This window comes from Cryptomeria japonica, chromosome 9 (genome assembly GCF_030272615.1).
Source record: "Cryptomeria japonica chromosome 9, Sugi_1.0, whole genome shotgun sequence".
NCBI classification, from domain to species: domain Eukaryota; kingdom Viridiplantae; phylum Streptophyta; class Pinopsida; order Cupressales; family Cupressaceae; genus Cryptomeria; species Cryptomeria japonica.
Genome location: NC_081413.1, coordinates 25,204,738 through 25,217,488, shown reverse-complemented (window position 1 = coordinate 25,217,488; position 12,751 = coordinate 25,204,738). Strand labels below are relative to the sequence as shown.

General features: G+C 38.5%; 1 protein-coding gene across 2 annotated transcripts in view; it reads right to left on the bottom strand.

The window, feature by feature from the left end:
- Positions 1–384: 384 nt before the first annotated feature.
- LOC131064349 (peptidyl-prolyl cis-trans isomerase CYP28, chloroplastic) overlaps positions 385–12,751 on the bottom strand; it is a 30,026-nt gene continuing 17,659 nt past the window's right edge. Inside the window, exons 2-3 of one of the 2 annotated variants that reach the window (XR_009111242.2) lie at positions 1,667–2,033; positions 385–1,401 (exon numbers count right to left, since the gene is read on the bottom strand). Coding sequence is in view for 1 of the 2 variants with exons in the window: in XM_057998456.2 (XP_057854439.1) it covers positions 1,825–2,033 (209 nt within the window). In the remaining variant the exon portion in view is untranslated. Of the gene's footprint in view, positions 2,034–12,751 lie in introns of both variants that reach the window. The other variant, XM_057998456.2, reaches the window with a different exon arrangement.

Here is a 12,751-nt window from a genome sequence, read left to right as displayed (position 1 = left end):
CTCTCATCCCCAGTCATCTCCAAAAATGAATCCTTATATTTCGTGTTGTCCCCCCAAAACCAATCCCTGCCCTAGAAACACCATGTAACATATATAAAAATAGATCTATTAGTATTGCATATTTATGCAACGAATTTGGCACAATTGTTAATACAGGCCTCCTAGTACATTTGGGTTTATTATAGCATTAGGGAATTATGAAATCTAATAAGAGATGAAGAAAGTTTTTTTTAATATTGAATCAATGTAGGGAAAAAAATACATTAGAGAATGGCAGTCCATAGACTGCCAAAAGAATGAGAGGAATAAACTGTTAAAACAGCACAGCTAAACACACTTATGCCATCAATGATGAAAGTTGAGTTTAAGATTCACATCCCAATAGCAAGCAATGGAATGGAAATATTCAATAAGAATCACAAATATATGATAAGTTTACTTCTTTATAAGTTTCAGATATAAACCTGGATCAATGCCAAAAATTAAAAATACAGAGAGAGATAAAGAAAATCTTCCAATCTGAGTTTGTAGTATATCATAATCAGGAAACACAAGATTTCATAAGGAAGCTCCAACAAGACGATCCCAAATATTTGAATAACTTCCCTCTCTTGACATGCAAAGAACTGGATAACCACAAAGAAACGAGAAACTATAGACGAAATGATGCCAGAAAACTCTCAGCATACCAAGCTCTCCATGTAAGTCCCTTTTATACCACTTTACTTACATTGCTTCAATGTAAAGAATTTTAAGTACATGGTACTCCCATCTTTGATGTTATACACCTATGTCAATATTCTGGCTTCAAAAATAGAAGTTCATATTGCTTGGCAAAGGCAATGATGAAATCCAGCATTATAAAGGTAATTCAACAAGAATCTTGCCTCAAAAAAGCAATTTCTCTTCCACTTAAGTACATTCATGTATCCAAACATTGCATTCCCTTGGAACTTTAACTTCCTTTCTTTTGCCATTTACTAAGTTACATGGACTTGAATAAGCAGTTGCATTTGATTAAGGATTTAAATTATACAGAATCAAAGAATATCTTGCAGAATTACAAACAAAAGCTTTACATATAAATAAATAAAATTTATAACGTCTATCTTCAAAAACGATAGACATACTCAAATCTGATCCACATGGACAACAGAAAATGCAGCTTAATTGCAGGTGCATGCAATTTTTTTTCTGCAGGACAAACTCGGGGTAATTTAAGCATTGGTTAATAGCAATACTATTGGGGGTGTTAGAAGAAGCATTTTTTGCTTATTTGAGGCTGTGGCTGTGAGATAATGTGACCTTGTTATTACTTATAGGTGGGAGAGAAAATAATTCTTACCCGGAACACATCTTTCTGAGGATGCTTTTCTGAGTGCAGCAAGCCATCAACAGTCTCTAAAAATCAAGCATGTCAGCTGGAAATGAGAGCAGGGAAAAGTGCCCCACATTGCTTCACTTCTCTTCTAACAAACTATTATTACAAAAACTCTTAACAGTACAAGTAACTGGAAAGATTAGAAACAATGGAGAAAGAAGAACTACAACAATTAAGCCTATAAGAAAATACCAAAACAATGTCTAAGAAGCATAATGAATGTTAATATGAAAATCAAATTTACTATCAGAATTTACCAATGAAAAGAACCCGATGAGATCTCACCAAAGTATAGTGTCTCCATTTTTCTCAGCAGGGTATCTATCTGGGTACAACCACACTGATGGCACACCAGATTTATTCATAGCTGACAGACCTGAACATGTGACTAGACTCGGCAAAATGCATGTCCTTGACAGTCCAGATACCATTCCATTTGACAGTCATGGTAAACTTGGTGCAAGAGATGGCTTTGCAACTCTCAGTTCCCCACTGGAACTTATGAAGATATTCTTAAGAGGACGGTTCCATATATTACGAGCATTTTGAGCTCTCTCATCCCCTAGAAATTCAGCCAAATCATTAAATTGTCGGATGCGCTCACCAGGCTTGTAGGTAGGAATAGCTGCTATAGCTGTCACAACATCCATTCCTGCATGAAGGTATAACAATATCAGGTTACAACTCCAATAATTTTCAAAAAGTATAAAAATCTCTTAAAGAAACAAGTTACTTTTTAAACTAATTTTAAAAGCAAAAAGAAACAAAAGATGGAAAGCAGTAATTCTTTGGATTTTGGCATTACAGATATCTTGGATTTATATTCCCAAGGCAAGTCAAGATAAACAAACGAGGGGTTTCCATAGGGAACTCCAGAGCTGCAGGTTTGGGCAGAGTGCATGTAACTGTCAAGTGTCATGTCCCCAACATTTCAGCAGTCTGAAATTAGCGAATTCAAGTGACAACAGTGTTTTTTAACACTAATAATAATATTAAATATTTTAATATTATAGCTATAATCCAATCATAACAGCTGAGTCAAGTTCTAATAACCAGTTTCTGATTAACATGGGTCTAGCTCCATCAACAGATCTGGTTACATTTGAAACCAGGCATCAAATGGTAGGCCTGAATCAAAGTGGATTACATGGTGGGTGCTGGCAAGATTGAACACCACCTATTAGGGCTGAAGAAAGGTTCAGATCTACATGTTGTGATGTTTTCACACATCGCCCCATTGCAAATGGGAACCCCCTCTTTTTGCTGAATAGACCAAGCCTTTTGTGGTCAATGTCATCTCCCAACCCTAAGGAATGAGTTATGAGGTCTTTTTGATCTGGATTCTGGCCTTTGGAAGTAATGAAATGACTAAGTAGGGAATGGATTCTTAAGGAATATACAGCCTAGACAGGATACAGTCTTAATATTGTCATCAAGTCGAGAATTACAGTTTTGATGTATGGAGAAATGCATTGTGCTTATTGTTTTATCCTTTGAACTTTGCATTTTGCTAACTATGAACTAGATTGAAATTTGTACTTCACAACGTTTCCTTGTCTTTTTCAGGTACATTGCGGGGAGAAAGACTTTGGATGTTGAGAAGAGGAAATTGTTGAGTGGATGATATCATCATCCAAGGAAGATATTGCAATGATAAAACAAAGAATGCACAGGTAGAGGAATGGAATGATGGATATTTGGCTAAGTGTCAAGATAACCTTGAGACCTAATATGAAGAAATGAAAGAGAAATAGCCAAAATTTGGCTGAGTCTGGAAAAAATTCCTCCCCAAGGGTGAAATGCGCTCCAGATCAAGGAATTCAGTGTTTGGATGAATGAAGATGATTTTGGCTAAGTCTGAGAGCATGTATTGTCTATTATAGGGTTTTTATCCTTCAAACTTAAAAATGAGGTCAGTAGCCTAGGGCTTTGTGAAATTTGAGCGAAGCATTGAAATGAGAGCCCTTCAAGGACGCTACCAATGGAGTTTGAGCGAATTCTAAGAACTAACTATTTTTAGTAAGTTGCACTGTGGCCCGGATTGGCCTAATTTTGCATTTAAACAAACTTACTATTTTTAGCAATGTCTATTTTTAGTAAGTGTCACTATGTCCCGATTTGCCCTCCTTGGGTGTTTGGAAGAACTTACTATTTTTAGTAAGTTTATATTTGGAAAGTCTATCTCTGGCAACTGGCAAAGCATTGATGGCATAATGTTCTTGAATATCCAGTTCTAAATCTAGAAAAGTTGAAGAGTAGGCAAATGATCAAAATTTTGGCTAAGTTTGGAATTCTTTCCTGAAATCTGAGTTACCGGGTTCGGCCCCCTAGACCCCTGGTACTGGTCCGGTTCGGTCTTGGTTTGGGGTTCGGGTCCGGTTCACTTGTGGTTCGGACAGGGTTCGTGATTCACAAGCCTGGTTCGAACCAGGGCGAACCCAAGAGGACCCAAGTCGAACCCAAGAGGACCTAGGTCGAACCCATGGGTCTGACAACCCAAAAATGGATTTTTTTTTTGCAAAATTTAATTTTTTTTGAATTCCACCACATAAAAAATTAAAATACGACCCTAAAAGTGAGTTTTAAGACATTAACTTGGCTCATTTCACACAAGCAACATGACTACAAGCAAGGGGAAACGAAGATGTGGGATATGGAGCCAAAACATACTGATTTGGATGATTTCACTTCTCAGCTTGTTGCATTTGATGACTCAGATAGCGAGCAAACTTAAAGTGCAAGTGCAAGTGTCATTGGCATTGGCATTGATTCATCTAATGTCAATGTCAATGATGAGGAGGAGGAGAATGAGGATGCCGAATTAGAGAATCCATTTGATGATCAAACTTTAAATTGTTGAAAGTTGAAACAATGATACTTGAATATTTTATCATTTTGATATTAAACTTGATGTATATGATGTTGTTATGTATGATCATGATGCAATGATTACAAGTTTATGTTGGTTTTGTTGTTTATATGATGCTATGTGGCATGCTAATCTTAATTCATGTTTATAGGCTGTTGTGTGGGAGAAAAAGTGACACTAAGCAAACATGCCCTAATCTCACTTTCAACCACACACTTGTGGAATACGAAAGAGCCTAGAGGTATCACACAATTGGCTACTTCTTTTTGTGGAAGAGAGAGCCACGGGCTACCTATTAGGATTTCTATTCCTTTGTTGTAATTGAAAGATAGAATGATGCAAGTTCAATCCCTAACCCCAAAGTGCAAGTATGAACTAATAACAAGATTGCAGAATTGAACTTAAACAATGGAAAGCTGTAAACACAAGGACAAGACAAGAATGCAAATGCGTACCCGGAGTTAAAATCTGACTGAAAATGTTCGGGACGGGGGCGCGGGCGCCACTGTCCTGATTCTACCCCTGAAACTGCTCCGGAAACTGCTGTTTTGCACTCTGGAAAAGCTGTCAAAAATGCTGGAAATGTTGTCTGTCAGGAGGACCAGGGCGCCCAGCGCCCCTGTCCCAGGGACCAGGGCGCCCAGCGCCCCTGTCCTGGCAGGACCAGGGCGCCCCACGCCCCTGTCCTAGTCTTTTGCTCTGCAATTTGGTGTGGAGTGCTATCTTGACCTGCTTTTCCCGGATCTGTCACCTGCGGCGTCGTCCGAGTCCCGAAACCTGCACTTATATCTGAAAAGGGTATGGGCGGCTATATAGGGTTTTGCCTTAGTCAAACCCCCGCTTCGGTGATTTCCACCTCCACGAATAGCCAAGTTGTATTGTAAAATGTATTGTGTGTGCAGACCTAGTGTGTGTGCAAGGTCCTTAAATGCAAGAAAGCAAACTAGAGCAACCTAGAAAGTAAACCCTAATTGCTTGTAAATGATAATGTAAATGCTCTAAATCAAGATGCAAAGTGATCTAAAGCATGAACAAAGGATATATTGAAGCTTATGCAAAGACATGAAAACAACATGAAATCATACCCAACCCTTAAGGGAGGAGTACAAACCAATCTTCAGTCGGTAATCTCCTATTGTTCTTCAATGTCTCCCAAGCCCTAAATGAATGAAATTGATGAATGCTTGATGGATGGATGTTGAATGTTATTGAAGTCTTCAAAGATCTGCTCTTTCGCTGCATAGAAGGTCCTCCAAAGCCAAAATTCCGATCCTTTCAAATGAAGAAAGAGAGCTCTTATATATGAAACCCTAGGTCTTAATTCCAACTTTTGGCCGACCTAGAGATTGAATATCCCGCCAATTTCTTGGGGTTAAGCTTTATTTTATGATTGGATCGCGCTCCTAAAATTTCGGGAAAAATGTCCGGGACCATGTGCACTCCGGGCGCCATGGTCCCGACAACTTTTCACCAAATTTTCAGGGCCGTCGGATATGATGATTTTAGAGAGAATCCCGAAGTTACAGGTGATTTCGAGATGTTTTGACCCTCGAAACCAAGCCCCCAAGTTCAAAATAGGACCTAATTAGGGTTTTTGATTAAATGATGTATAGGAGGAATAAAATGAAAAGGGCACACTTTAATGAAAGGGCCCAACTTTATGATGTGGGAGATGATAAAATAGAACCTTAGACCTAATTAATTTAATTAATTAAGTGCTAAAGGGAAAATGCAATGCAGAATGCAAAATGCGCCAAGGCGGGTGCTAAACTAGGTGTGAAATTGTACCACCCTAGCAAGTGCGTACAATTTACGACGCTACATTTAGCCCCCACTTTAGCGGCCATATGAACACTACGTGCATATGCAAGCTAAAGTACAGAAAAGTAAACATTATTTGAAAAAGGATATATCCATAGGTTTGTCGAACGAAGCCCCCAGCAGTATCTGCAGTACACAGTTAGGAACCGCACCCTACAAAACACACGTTAGATCACAAAATCACCTAATGCTTACTAAGGAAGGTGATGAAAATTCAAGGGTAGCTATATGCCCCCCCCTGTTTCGGCTTGCTAATTTTAGTGAGTTGAAACAGGGTATCATGTTTACCACTTCGAATTGTTAAAGAATATTGATGACAAATGCTCACAAGAAGATTTGATATGAGATCAAAAAACTAATGGAGAATCATTTGGTAAGAAAGAGGACTAAACCTCAATTCCAACACAACAAAGAGTGCGAGGATTTGAGAGCTCTCTAACACAAGATGAAGGATGTAAATAGAAACAAAATGCAAAGAGAAGAAAAGAAAGGAAAAAGCATGAATACACACATTGGTGATCCATGAGAAGAATAGTGAGAGAGAAAACATGGACTTCTCGCCCCCAGATCTTGTCTAGGTGATCCATGAGAAAAGGACATGGAAAACTAGCCCCTAGAGTCTGTCTAGGTGATCCATGTAAGGGAGGAGAGTGAGAAAGTCTAGCCTTATGCCGCTAGTTCCACTCAACCTCGTGCATGTGTGTGTAAGGGAGGTTAGAAGCAACTCATAGGAGTCTATGCCCGAGTATGCTACAACCTGTATATGTATAGTACAAAAGCGTGACATCTTGCTCTAAGAATCTGTGCTCTAGTTCCGAGAATGACCCATTGCTCAAAAAGTGTAAGTTTTATGTCATAAGAAAAGTAGAACAAGGATACCTACCTTCATCACACAAGAAGATACCCCAAAAATGCAACAATGTCATAGATCCAAGCAAGAGAGTTCTGCACTAGTTGAAAAGGGATATCTTGTAGTATGTGTAAAGGAGATCCTTAGAGGAGAAGAGATATTTGTACAAAAGACACCTATCCCTGAGAGAAATTGTCTTAGACAAATATAACATCTTCTAGAATAAGACAAAGAAGAGAATAAGAATGCAATACTTCCTTCTTTTGCGAGGTGAAAGTGATTCTTAATGAAGGATGACGCTCTTTTTAACCCAATTAGGAGAGTGAATTCGTTATGGATGTATTTTACCAAGTGCAAAAGAGGTTGTAGTCAAGGACTTACACCTCTTGTAAGAGAGAATCCTTGAACAAACAACAACAAATGCATACAAGGAATAACATCAAGTAATAAAGTTCACACCATCCACGAAATAGGAAAAAGTGGATCCTTAGATAAAAATAAGGAAAAATCATTGCCTCCCAAGAATAAGGTCAATGAGAAGGACTTACACAATCTTCTAGGGAGAGATTTGGACATAAGCAAAAGAAGAGATGTATGAAATCATTCTTGTCCCCCTAGGAACAAGAAAATTAGGCTATTATGTTGCTTCAAAAATATGATTGCACTTGAAATTGTACCATCATGAATGACAATGAGCCCCCAGTAAATGAGCTACCAATGTCACATAATGATGAGCAACATAACAGCCATTAATGTTATTTAAAGACATGATAGATTGAATGAGGTATTTGAATATGACATGCTAAATGCTCAACTATAAGTGAGATCAAAAACATGCATAAAATGACAAAAATTGAAGAAGAAAAGTCACAAGAAATCTTAGAAGAGGGATGAGTGTAATCTATTAGAGCCTTATCCCTAGAGGAAAGGATTTTATGATGAATAGGAGATAAAGATTCATAAGTGGGTTTAGAAATCAAAGGGGAGTCATAAAGAGATTTGTTCATCGCCAAGATTTCCTTATGAGGGGAATGAGAGTTGATAGAAGTAGGAGATGATTTAGTTGAAGTGAGATCATCATCACTACTAAATATAGCATTCACATTGAGAGATGGTCTTTTAGATGCTTTGGTACGTTTGCAGGGGTTGTAGCCAAGTCCAAAGGCATAATTGTGAAAATTAGTCTCTAGAGGAACCTTCATCCCTTGTTCATGAGCGCCGCAACCATTTCCATGATACCCATGCTTAGCAAAAATGCGAAAACCACGACCATAACGATCAGCCATTTCAGAAAGAGAAGGTGGTTTTTCATAAGACAAAGAATCAAACTCTTCATAATTAGAGGTGTGAGGAGAAGAAGTTTGAGAAGCGGCCACAAAATTATTGCTCATAGGTTCAGGTAAGATTGATTGATCTCTAGTTTCTTCCTTCTCTTTAACTTTAAGCTCTCTAGGAGGAACCCTATACTCACCTACAAAGGTGGGATTAAAGTCAAGAGATCCCCAATCGTCTTCTGCGAGAACCTTCTCAGGATCAAAAGCCTTTTCATGTGTAGATTCAAGTTGAGAAGAATCTTCTTCAGGAACTTCAGACTTACCCAAAGAATTTTGATTATCAGAGGGTGATGATTCATTCATAGGTATCTTGTTTAACGAGTCATCACTAGAAGAGGAAGGCTTAGAAGAACTCCCTTTGGAAGTAGATGTTTGCAAACAAGTTTGAAAATTAGTATCACCTATCAAGGTATATGTCTTATTATTATAAATAAATTTAAATTGTCTATGCAATGTAGAGGGGACAGCTTGCATACTGTGAATCCAAGGTCTCCCTAATAACAAGTTGTATGTTAGATTTCCCGACATAACATGGATAGGAGTAGGCAAAGTAACAGGTCCCACTGTGATGGGTAAGGTGATAATACCTAATGAAGACTTAGCCACATTATCAAAGCCTCGAATGGGACGAGAGTCAGGCTCAATAAGGGATGTATCCACATTCATCTTATGCAATAGATTAATGCTACACACATTAAGGCCAGAACCATTATCTACCAGTGTTCGTCTTATAGCAGTATCATTTATGATAACCACAATCATCAAGGGATCATATTGATGTTGAATTTCACTAGTAGGCAACTCATCTTGAGTAAACACAATTTGAGTTTTAGGATTCATCACAGAGTTCACCAAAGACACTATATTACTAGATGTATTAGGTGGAGGAACATTCAAATCTTTCAAGGCATCTTGTAACATTCCATGATGAGCGGAAGAAGTTTGGATCAAATCCCAAAGGGATATCTTAGCAGGGGTAGCTTTAAGTTGTTCTATGAGATCATATTCCTTACCAAGAACTTGTGAAATCCGTGGAGCTTGGGGAAGAATAGGTTGGGAAGGAGGAAGTGAAGTTGGGATAACTGGAGGAGGATTAGGTTGCCTATTGTTTCTAGTATTATAAGTATGGGCAACCGCATGATAACTCTCTCTAGTCAATTGCTTAGCATACTCATAAGGGCTCTTAGTAGAATACCCTCCTTGCACAGTAATAATAGGTTTCTTAGGAGTGCAAAAAGAATCATTAGCATAACCACCTTGAACCACTAAGATAGGCTTATTTAAAGGTTGAGAATTTTGAGAAGGACAAGCACCTTGGACAGTGAAGAGAGGTTTGTTAGGTGTTTCATTCACATGTATCAAATTGATTGAGGATGGTTTAGAGGAATGAACAAAAGTGTTGGAAGAATTATTGATAGTCTTCTCTTGCACCAAAATCTTATCACAGATTAAATCAATTTTAGGAGAGAGACAAGGGATAGGCATTGATGTTCTAGTAGGAAGAGTAATACTAGGAAAGGTCATATCATCCTCTATCATCAAAGGATCTACATGGGGAATAAACTCTCTAGGAGAAGGATCAACATTACTCTCTAGAGTCTCACTTTTGAGAGGGAGATCTTTGAAAGAGATGTTAACCATTTTGCTTTGAGCTAGGGTTTCCATATGAGTAGAACCAAGTTGAGGAGAGGGAGATGCTTTATTTTTAGAGGGAGAATAATTGAGATTCAAGGAAGGGGAGAAACTATCAAGGGAGTTTTTAATCTTGATTTCATCCCCTTTGGCTAGGGTTCTCTCACAGGGTAGAGAATAATCTACACCTTCTTCTAATGGTTCATCCCAAATAGTGAAGTTGTTGAAAGGAATGTTTGAAGTATTGTCAATTTTGGGAGAGGAGATAACATTGTTTATTAATTCTGCATCCTTAGGAGGGAGAGCATCAATAGATGTGTTAAACTCATCCTCTTTCCTCAAAATATGTTCAATAGGGGAGAGAGAATTAAGGAAATTGCTTATTATTTCATCTTCTTTCTCTAAGGGATGCTTATGGGTAAGACCAACTTTAGGAGAAGGGTAAGCATTTATCATTAATTCATCATCTCTAGTGGGAATTTTGTTGGAAAAGGAAATGTCATCACTAGGAAATGTAGGGATAATGTCATCTTCTTGCACAAAAGGATCCTCATGAAGGGAGTGTTTTTTAGGGGACACAAAGGCATCAAGGGCATCATTCAACAAAGCATGATCATATCTATTAAAAGGTTTATCTTTTGATTCAAAAGGAGATATCTCTTCATAGAGGGGATCATTGAAAACAACCATGTTACTAGATTTAGTGGAAGAGCTGATAGGAATGTACCCTTGAGAGGAATCATTCGACTTATCTTTCTCATCACAACGAAATGGCATAGTAACAATGTTTATGAGTTTTTGGTAAAATGAAGGTTTGGTATATTTAGGTTTCAAAAATTCATCTAAAGCTTCATCTAACTCATAATCATCACAAATATGAACATCTTGCAAATAAAAATCTGACATTTTGAAATTGCATAAAATTTAAACACACAATGCAAAGAAAAACACTTTTTTTTTTTTTTCTTTTTAATGAAAATGAAATGAAAACACACTAAATCTAGATCTAGATCTAACAAATGCAATGCAAGAGGAAGCAATGATAGATTCACGTCGGGTTCACCAAAATGTGTGGGAGAAAAAGTGACACTAAGCAAACATGCCCTAATCTCACTTTCAACCACACACTTGTGGAATACGAAAGAGCCTAGAGGTATCACACAATTGGCTACTTCTTTTTGTGGAAGAGAGAGCCACGGGCTACCTATTAGGATTTCTATTCCTTTGTTGTAATTGAAAGATAGAATGATGCAAGTTCAATCCCTAACCCCAAAGTGCAAGTATGAACTAATAACAAGATTGCAGAATTGAACTTAAACAATGGAAAGTTGTAAACACAAGGACAAGACAAGAATGCAAATGCGTACCCGGAGTTAAAATCTGACTGAAAATATTCGGGACGGGGGCGCGGGCGCCACTGTCCTGATTCTGCCCCTGAAACTGCTCCGGAAACTGCTGTTTTGCACTCTGGAAAAGCTGTCAAAAATGCTGGAAATGTTGTCTGTCAGGAGGACCAGGGCGCCCAGCGCCCCTGTCCCAGGGACCAGGGCGCCCCACGCCCCTGTCCTGGTCTTTTGCTCTGCAATTTGGTGTGGAGTGCTATCTTGACCTGCTTTTCCCGGATCTGTCACCTGTGGCATCGTCCGAGTCCCGAAACCTGCACTTATATCTGAAAAGGGTATGGGCGGCTATATAGGGTTTTGCCTTAGTCAAACCCCCGCTTCGGTGATTTCCACCTCCACGAATAGCCAAGTTGTATTGTAAAATGTATTGTGTGTGCAGACCTAGTGTGTGTGCAAGGTCCTTAAATGCAAGAAAGCAAACTAGAGCAACCTAGAAAGTAAACCCTAATTGCTTGTAAATGATAATGTAAATGCTCTAAATCAAGATGCAAAGTGATCTAAAGCATGAACAAAGGATATATTGAAGCTTATGCAAAGACATGAAAACAACATGAAATCATACCCAACCCTTAAGGGAGGAGTACAAACCAATCTTCAGTCGGTAATCTCCTATTGTTCTTCAATGTCTCCCAAGCCCTAAATGAATGAAATTGATGAATGCTTGATGGATGGATGTTGAATGTTATTGAAGTCTTCAAAGATCTGCTCTTTCGCTGCATAGAAGGTCCTCCAAAGCCAAAATTCCGATCCTTTCAAATGAAGAAAGAGAGCTCTTATATATGAAACCCTAGGTCTTAATTCCAACTTTTGGCCGACCTAGAGATTGAATATCCCGCCAATTTCTTGGGGTTAAGCTTTATTTTATGATTGGATCGCGCTCCTAAAATTTCGGGAAAAATGTCCGGGACCATGTGCACTCCGGGTGCCATGGTCCTGACAACTTTTCACCAAATTTTCAAGGCCGTCGGATATGATGATTTTAGAGAGAATCCCGAAGTTACAGGTGATTTCGAGATGTTTTGACCCCCGAAACCAAGCCCCCAAGTTCAAAATAGGATCTAATTAGGGTTTTTGATTAAATGATGTATAGGAGGAATAAAATGAAAAGGGCACACTTTAATGAAAGGGCCCAACTTTATGATGTGGGAGATGATAAAATAGACCCTTAGACCTAATTAATTTAATTAATTAAGTGCTAAAGGGGAAATGCAATGCAGAATGCAAAATGCGCCAAGGCGGGTGCTAAACTAGGTGTGAAATTGTACCACCCTAGCAAGTGCGTACAATTTACGACGCTACAGCTGCATATATATATAATTTACATGTTTTTGTACTGACGAACCCAAACCCCTTTTCAAAATTTTGTCGTACCGACGTACCGGTTCTTTGAACCTGAACTGGTGCTCGAACCCGAACCGGCAACCTAGCGGGCCGAAATGGCAAAGGCACAAAAAGTCTATT